Genomic DNA, 8877 nt, shown 5'->3' with positions numbered 1-8877 from the left:
ATTGTTGTTTTTCCATCAGAGAATCCCCATGCATCATATATCTGTAAAGAGTTGGGTTCACAAGGTTAAATTTATTTCCAAGTTTTTCTAATCCACATGAGTTCAAAATTATACACACAGACTCAATATGCAGATGCCACACACCAACCAGATGCTTTTTGTAGCCACGCGTGTGTGTGTGTGTGTGTGTTCTGTTACAGTTACTGTTTAAATAGGTGGTAATTAGAATAAAGTTACTTTGTTCGAATAAACAGAATACTGTCAGGAGTTACTGTGTGGATGTGGAGAAGAGAGGACCCAAACGCTGGACTCGTGGTGAGGATTAAGGGTGTTTATTGGAGTGGCAGGATGAACCAATTGGTCGTGTCCAAATTCATGGGCTGCATCCTCCTGAGGACCCGGCCTTCGCGGTCTACGTGGGCCGGGTCCTCAGAAGGTCGGGTAGGCCGGAAGTAAACGGCCGTGAAATTGGACGGTCTAGCCTTCTGATTAGCGTCACCGCTGTCTCGGTGGAGTTTAATAAACTCAGCCGTCTGCTCCTTGCTATCTAAAATATAACAGGACACTGGCGTAAATTCTCATAAAAGGAAATAGGAAGTCACAGTTGGGGGATGTTAGGACTGTATGGAACAGATAGGAAAGAGAGGAGAAGTCTGTTACCCATATCCCTGAATGTAAGAAAGGCTCATTACTGTCAAAATTTAGAAGTAGGTTTGCAGGAGACCCTCCACATGCTTAGCTGTAAAGGTAAGATAACAAGAGGCCAATGGCCCAGTGGAAACTGACAAATGGAAGTAGAGTGGGAGTCTCAGTGCTTGTGGCTTGATAACCATGTTTTGTAGAGGAGTTTGGTGTAGCTTGGGTGAGAGGAGATGGACTTTTATGACCGGCAGGAAGTCACATATACAGAGACACACACAAAGTGCTTTAACTGTTACGACACACACACTCACACACAGGTACGCGCACACGCAGGCACTCACGTGCTCGCACATACATACACAAACACAGTGTTTTGGGTTTACAACACTCCATGTGGGTTTTACAATGGGGGGGTCGTTTCTATAAAACTGGTTGTAACAGACGAAGGAGTTGAGATCTACAGAGGAATTGCCGGGCCCTGTATATCTCCCCTTCTAGAAGGTGCATGAGTGACTGAAGATGAATAAAGGTTTTGTGAAATAACTACTGAGTTCCAGTGTCTTCTCTGGAGGCCTGAGGAATAAAAGAACTGGGGTGAAACTGAGCTTATACACAGGGTATAACCTAAAATGCTAAATAGTGTTAAAACACTGTCAATGTTACCTGAAAGGGCCAAGCTGTACTGATTGCAAGAGTCACACTTCTGTAGCCATGGTCATATAGGCCTATTAATAGACTGACACGTGAGATTGACACAGACACAGATTTATTTCCACATAGCCTGGATTTATCTACAAATATTTTGATGTTGTGCTGTGAACATTGACTAAATTCATTTTCACATGGACCAAATGAATTTTGAACTAGATCTTGTTTAGGATAAGGTGGTACAACTCTGCCAAAAACAAACATTGCAACTAGGGCTGTTCGACATAACGATATATATCGGATGACGATATAAAAACGTCTATGGTTTCATTTTACGCTATCGTTTGTTTCATGGTGTCGCAAAATAAACTGTTTACAGCAATATTTTTTCATGGTTTTGATGGTCACTGTAGTGGCTATATTAATTTCTTAAAGTTCTCTCTTTCTCTTATATTTTATATAACCACACTACATACGGACAAGCGCCTATTTTTATGCGTTGTTGTTAGCAACAATGACGGTAACAGCATCGCGTGTCCGCTTGTTTATGTTCCACATAAACCTTTCACAATAAAGTTCAAGATCCTGTTGAGACTTTTCAAAATAAACTGAATCACGTGAAAGAGCAGATTATTTACGGATGAGAAGTAAAAACGAGCCGCCAGGTGCTAAAAAATAAACCTTAGACTCAAACGTTAGAACAGGCTTTTCCCCGCAGCACGCCGTGTAATAAATACGCAAAGAAAACGGTGGCCTTTACAACTTATCTCTAAAAATGTATAGTTTCATGTATCGGTTAAAACACTCGACTCCAGGTACATGCCGCGCAGCTGGAAACACTTCATGCAAGACGAGCTGCCCGAGATTCACAGAATTTACAGAAAATGTTACATTTTTGTGATTTATATCGTTATCGGGACAATAGAATTTTTATATCGGGATATGAGATTTTGCTCATATCAAACAGCCCTAATTGCAACCCGTCTTTGGTTTGTGATCACCAGGGGGTGCTATCATACATTTTTTTTCTCAGAAGTAGAATAAGAGTTGAAGAAAACAAGTGCTAGCCATGTAAACTGCATTTTTAAGGTAGATTCCATTAGCAACAGCAATCAACACTTCAACTCACTACTTCAAAGCAGTGTATCAAAGTAATTTTATGTGCACTTAAAGATGTTGAATTATAGCTTTAACCCAATTTTAGCAATACTAAATCGCATTTTTTAATTTTTGCTTGAAAGATGCCAAAGAAATCAGTGGCGGACAAAATCGCAGTACTTGAAGTCCATTGTGCTTCAAAAGAAGCAGTCATAAAAATTGAAACATTTCAACTCCAAGTGATGACATTTGGCAAAATCTATGCAAACAACTTGGTGAAAAGATTTTGTTAAATTAAACCGACACAATGTATGGGCTGCTCTGGGGTACAGTGATTGTAAATGACCCAGATTATTTGTTTATTTGATATTTTTCAAATAGTTAAATCCCTGAACGAATTATACCTTATAATATAGATTAAACTCTTATTTTGAAATTCGTAACGGGCAACTTCCGGGAAGGAAGATCGTACCGCAACTGCTTGCCGCAGAAAGGATTAAATGAGAAGGTTATCGTTTTCCATCCATCTTAAAATTAGCATCTAGCTGGAAGGCGAACAGGTATGTTTGTGTGTTGTACTTGTTGTTTACATTTCGGACAATTTGTAAATGTATTACTTGATTGTTAATAAGTTTATGAGCGATCTAGCAGGCTGATGCTAGCACCTCCTGTGCCTTTTCTGTGAATTGATTAGCATAACAGAAACGTGGTTATATCAAGTGAATGTTTGTTTTATGTTATGGTTACAGCTCTTACGATGTGTCTATGGCAATTTGTGAATAAATGGGTTGGAATACCCCACCATGGTCCATCCGTAATGATCATTGAGTGCATCGTCTGAATAAAGTCCGGCTGGAATGCTACAGTAAGAGCTGATCCCCCGCATCATCCTGCTGCCATCCTGCACCACGGAACCACGAGGACGAGTCACGGAGCTGTGTTGCTATTCGTCTGGGATTGACAAGACATTTCACGGAGCAACTCAGTGCCATTCTATGGGTCTTCTAGACAGAGACTTTATAATCATCATGCAGCTGGCTTAATGGTTTGATGTGACGGTCAGAAAAGGTATGGAACATTTCATTCTAATCGACAAGGAAAGGACATTCATTCTCATCAGTGGTGGTTAAAGGGAGAGAGAAGGTCGTCAACTACTGTGGACATCTGCTGCATTAAGACACGACGGACATGAAGTAATAACAAGTGAAGTAATTTTGTTTATTGGTATTTACCACCACTACTGTATATTTATCATTCTTTCTACTGACTCAAAAGGGGGTGAAAGAGGGGCATTTAGTTCAATTTGTAACTGTACAATAGTAATGGTGTATTGATCTGTGTTTAGCATAAGAGGTTTACTTTACCACATCAGTTTGCAACAGCTAGCAGGTTGCATTCATTATTTTATACATTTCTTCTCAATGTTGTGTTGGTTATCCGCTTCTATTTCAACTTGGTTTAAAGTGCAAAGATTCTCCTCCCTTCTGTTAATGCAGCCTGTAAGTTATAGTAACCACAAGCAGCTCATTAACTAAAGCCTGCAAATTAGATAAGTAAATAACATAAACACGAAGGAAATGGAGACTCCCTCCTCACAAACAGAACTAGAGCATCAGATAGTCGACCTGCAGAATAAAATCAAAGGGCTTAAAGCGTCTCTTGAAGACACATCAGAAACTACGGAAATAGAACTTTTGGAGAAGGAAATTCAACGCAGAGAAGAAACGTTGAACAACTTACAAGGTGAGCTTAAGGAAGGCCTCCGACGTTCCACTCGAACAAAATTCCCAACTCCAAAGGCGCTCGAAATGCAACAGGAGGAAGCAAGAAAAAGGGAAAGAAAGTTCATCTCAACGTACGAAAGATGGAAGATTCGAGCCCGAGAGTCAAGAGAGCAGCTCAAGTCAGACATTAGTAAAGGCGAGCTGGCATCTTTGATGGATTCTTTGGAGAAAGAGAAAGAAACTGTGTTAAACACTTACCTTGAAATACGAAGTCACATTACACCTTCTCCAGAATTAAGACGTCACGTTGACAGTTGTGAGGCAGTTACAGCCGAAATTATGAAAGTTACCTACGAGAGAATGTCAGATCTCGATGGTGATTATGATGCAGAACAAGTACATTGCCGTCTCAGGGAGCTGCTTAAGAACAGCTACGCACGCTCCATCTATGGATCCACTGCATCTAGAGTGACAAAGTCAATCCGTAGTCACAAAGGCACTACTCTAACACTCAAACAGGCGGATGCAGCAGCAGAGCTAGCTGCTAAGGAAGTCGAATTTGAAGGGTTGCTGGAAGAAGAGAGACAAATGGAGAAGATAGAGGAACAGCACAGAAAAATGGAAGTAGAAAAGCGCAGACTTGAACGCCTCCAAGCAGAAAAGAATTTGAGGGCCGCTCGGGCCAAACTGCAAGTCTACAGCCAGGTAGCCTCGCAGGAAGGCAGTCTCCATTCCTCTAATAGTTCAGTGGGAAACCATCATGTTCCCCCTGCTATCAACCCTCCAACTCCCACCGTCACAGCATCGCCACCCGACCTAAACGTGTCATCCCTTGCCCAAGCCCTACAAGACAGTATGGCTCTAAATAGACTTCCAGTTCCAGAGCCGTCTGTATTTAGTGGGGACCCCATTCAGTTCATCGAGTGGAAAACTTCATTCATGTCACTTATTGACAAAAAGGCCATCTCCCCAGCAGACAAACTTTATTACTTGAGGAAGTATGTAGGCGGCCCAGCTCGTAAAACATTAGAAGGAACTTTCTATAGGAATGACAGCGACGCTTATAAGGATGCGTGGAACAAACTGGATAACAGATATGGCCAAACCTTTATTATACAGAAAGCCTTCAGAGATAAGCTCACAGATTGGCCAAAGATCCAACCAAGAGATGCAGAAGGATTAAGAGACTTCTCAGATTTCTTAAACGCTTGCCAAGATGCAATGACACATGTGAAGAGCCTCGAAATACTGAACGACTGTGAAGAGAATAAGAAGCTAATCCTTAAACTACCAGAGTGGATAGCATCTCACTGGAACAGGAAGGTTACTGAAGCCTTAAAGGGCAATAAGGAATTCCCCAGTTTTAAGGACTTCGCCGCATTTATGGCGACAGAGGCAGAGATTGCTTGCAATCCAATCACCTCAGCTTATGCCCTCCGCAGCTCTGAGTCGAGCACTGCAAAACAAGGCAGCAGAGACCCTAAGAGGAACAAGGCAAGCGTTCTAAACACACAGACTGAGGCTGACACCGAGAGGCTCAAGCCAGTTAAAGGAAAGGAAAGGTCTCCTTGTGCCTTCTGTCAAAATAATCAACACAGACTACATGGATGTCCCAAGTTTATTGCTAAAACTCTGGAGGAGCGTCGAGATTTTGTCAGAGAACATAAGCTCTGCTATGGCTGCACCAAACCTGGACATAGTGCAAAAGACTGTCGACATCGACACTCATGCAACACGTGCAAGGGTAAACATCCCACTTGTTTACACGATGACAACTATTTAAAGAAGGAAAGAGTTCTGCCACAGGAAACCACTATCCTGAGCAATGCCGGCCAAACGGAGGCTGCTGCAACTTCAATGTCAGTGATTACCGGACAGCCAACTAACACATCAATGATTGTGCCTGTGTGGGTGTCAAAAAAGGATACAGGAACTGAGAAACTGGTTTACGCCTTGCTGGACACGCAAAGCGACACGACGTTTGTTGACCAGGAACTGAGTGATGTATTAAAGGCAGATTCCTGTCCAGTTAAGCTGAAGTTAACTACGATGATTGGACGCGACGTGATCGTAAAGAGCCAAAGAGTCTCAGGGCTTTGTGTTCGGGGTTATCGCTCTTCCCTCCTCATCGACCTTCCTCCTGCTTATACCAAGGATTGCATACCAGTAAACAGAGCCCATATCCCAACATGCGAGACAGCTAAAAGGTGGAATCATCTCTCCAAGGTCATAGAAGAGATTCCACCTCTACAGGACTGTGAGGTTGGTTTATTGATAGGCTATAACTGCGCACGAGCAATGGCACCAAGAGACGTCATAACGGGAGGAGACGATGAGCCTTATGCAATTCGTACCGACTTAGGATGGAGCATAGTTGGTGGTACGTCGACATGCCCCGACACCTCAAGTACGGCGGGACAGTGCTTCCGAGTTGCAGTCAGGGAGCTCCCACCAGTCACTCCGGCAGATGCCATTCGCATTCTAGAGTCTGACTTTAAGGATGCTAAGGAAGACGGCAAACCAGTGTCTCAGGAGGACATCCTGTTCCTGGACAAACTCAAGAACCACATCGAAAAGAACAGTCTAGGTCACTACGAGATGCCGTTGCCCTTTAAGGAGAGACCTACCTTACCTGACAACAAAAAGCTTGCAGTCATACGTCTGAGCCATCTAAAGAGGAAGCTGTTAAAGGATGAAGGGTACAAAGAACAGTATATCAAGTTCATGGAGGAGGTCATAGAAAGGGGTGATGCAGAGGAAGTCCACGATGATGGGAAAGAGGGCGAAAAATGGTACATACCTCATCACGGTGTATTCCACGACAAGAAGCCAGGCAAACTGCGCGTGGTGTTCGACTGCTCTGCCAAGTACAAGGGAACCAGTTTGAATGATCATCTGCTCACTGGTCCTGACCTGATGAACAATCTCAACGGTGTACTTCTTCGCTTCCGGTTGCACTCCACTGCATTGATGTGCGACATAGAGAAAATGTTTCACCAATTTCATGTGAAGAAGTCAGACCAGGATTACCTGCGCTTCCTTTGGTGGAAGAAAGGAGATCTCGGTGCACAGCCCCAAGAATACCGTATGAGGGTGCATATCTTTGGCGCAGCGTCATCGCCTGGCTGTGCAAACTACGGATTGAAGCATTTGGCTACAGAAAATAAAGACCGGTACCCATTAGGCTCTCAGTTCATTCTGAGAAATTTCTATGTCGACGATGGAGTCACAAGTACAGACAGCTCAGAGAAGGCTATCAAGTTAGCAGAAGAAGCCAGAAAACTTTGTGCCCTGGGTGGTCTTAGGCTCCACAAGTTTGTGTCCAATGACAAAGCTGTCCTGGTAAGCATACCAGCAACTGAACGTGCATCAGACATTAAAGACCTCAACCTTGCCTTTGATAACTTACCTTCAGAGAGAGCGTTGGGTATCCAATGGCACGTCGAATCAGACTGCCTGAAGATCAGCACCAACCTTAAGGAACAGCCTGCAACACGTCGAGGCATATTGTCCATTGTTGCATCCCTGTACGATCCCTTGGGTCTCATAGCCCCCTTTTTGCTCATTGGAAAGGAAGTGCTGCAGCAGATGTGCTGCCATGGAACAGGTTGGGATGACCCTCTAACCAACGAACTTCGTCCACGGTGGGAGAAATGGAAAAACGACCTCAACAACTTGGAGAGGATAAATATACCCCGAAGTTATGCCCCGGCAGATTTCGGAAGGGTTATTAAACGTGAGTTACATCACTTCTCCGACGCAAGCACTACTGGCTATGGACAGTGTTCATATCTGAGGCTTAGCAATGAAGAAGGAGACATCCACTGTGCTTTAGTCATGGCCAAATCTCGCGTCGCCCCAACAAAGGTCACCACGATCCCAAGATTAGAGTTGACGGCTGCAGTCATCTCTGTGAAAACCAGCAATGTTTTGAAGGAAGAACTTGGATATGCGGACATTGAAGAGCATTTTTGGACCGATTCCAAGGTTGTACTAGGGTACATCAATAATGAGGCTCGACGTTTTCATACATTCGTAGCCAACCGTATCCAGAAGATACATCTCTACACGAATCAAAGGCAATGGAGATACGTCCCTACTGACCAGAATCCTGCGGATCGTGCTTCTAGAGGTTGTTTTGTCCATGAGCTAATATATCGGACTGGTTTACCGGCCCTGCATTTCTATGGGAAAAGGGAGTTGACCTCTCAGAAGAGGTGGCTCCGGAACTGTCAGTCGGAGATCCAGAAGTTAAGGAAACACGGACTCTAAACACGGAAACTGTAGAACAAGATTCTCTTACTTATCGGCTGGCAAAGTTCTCATCCTGGACTCGTGCCATCTGTGCAGTGGCTCGCATTCTTCGAAGGATCAACAAGGATAAGTCAATCGGCCTCTCTACAGTGCAGGAAAGAGAAGAAGCCGAGCGCCTCATCATCAAAGATCTGCAGAGACAAACATATTCGGAGGAAGTGCGGCTACTGAAGAAAGGTTGTCAGCTGCCACCTCATAACAAGCTACATCACCTCAACCCCTTCTTGGACAACAATGGTGTGATTAAGGTGGGAGGTCGACTCCGTGATTCAAACCTTCCTCTCTCAGTTAAACACCCTACCATCATTCCAAAGGAACATCATGTTACAAGGATGATCATAGCATACTGTCATGAAGAAGTCAAACATCAAGGCAAGGGGATGACTCTCAGTGCAATTAGGACAAGAGGTTACTGGATACCAGGAATTGGCAGGACGGTTGCATCCTATCT

General features: G+C 43.8%; 1 protein-coding gene across 1 annotated transcript; it reads left to right on the top strand.

The window, feature by feature from the left end:
* Window positions 1-2828: 2828 nt before the first annotated feature.
* LOC145432438 (uncharacterized) lies at window positions 2829-8385 on the top strand. The gene is made up of 2 exons (XM_080309355.1): window positions 2829-2948; window positions 3138-8385. Exon 2 carries the CDS (start codon window positions 3966-3968, stop codon window positions 8382-8384), a length of 4419 nt encoding a protein of 1472 aa, XP_080165481.1. The 5' UTR covers window positions 2829-2948; window positions 3138-3965; the 3' UTR covers window position 8385.
* Window positions 8386-8877: the final 492 nt, after the last annotated feature.

Source organism: Astatotilapia calliptera, chromosome 12, assembly GCF_964374335.1.
Source record: "Astatotilapia calliptera chromosome 12, fAstCal68.1, whole genome shotgun sequence".
Taxonomy (NCBI): Eukaryota; Metazoa; Chordata; class Actinopteri; order Cichliformes; family Cichlidae; genus Astatotilapia; species Astatotilapia calliptera.
Note: the sequence above shows the minus strand (reverse complement) of the source record. Positions and strands in the feature narration are given on the sequence as shown.

What these genes read in the sequence shown, in the direction of transcription:
- LOC145432438 (XM_080309355.1), top strand. Translation starts at nt 3,966, where the DNA reads ATGGAGACTCCCTCCTCACAAACAGAACTAGAGCATCAGATAGTCGAC.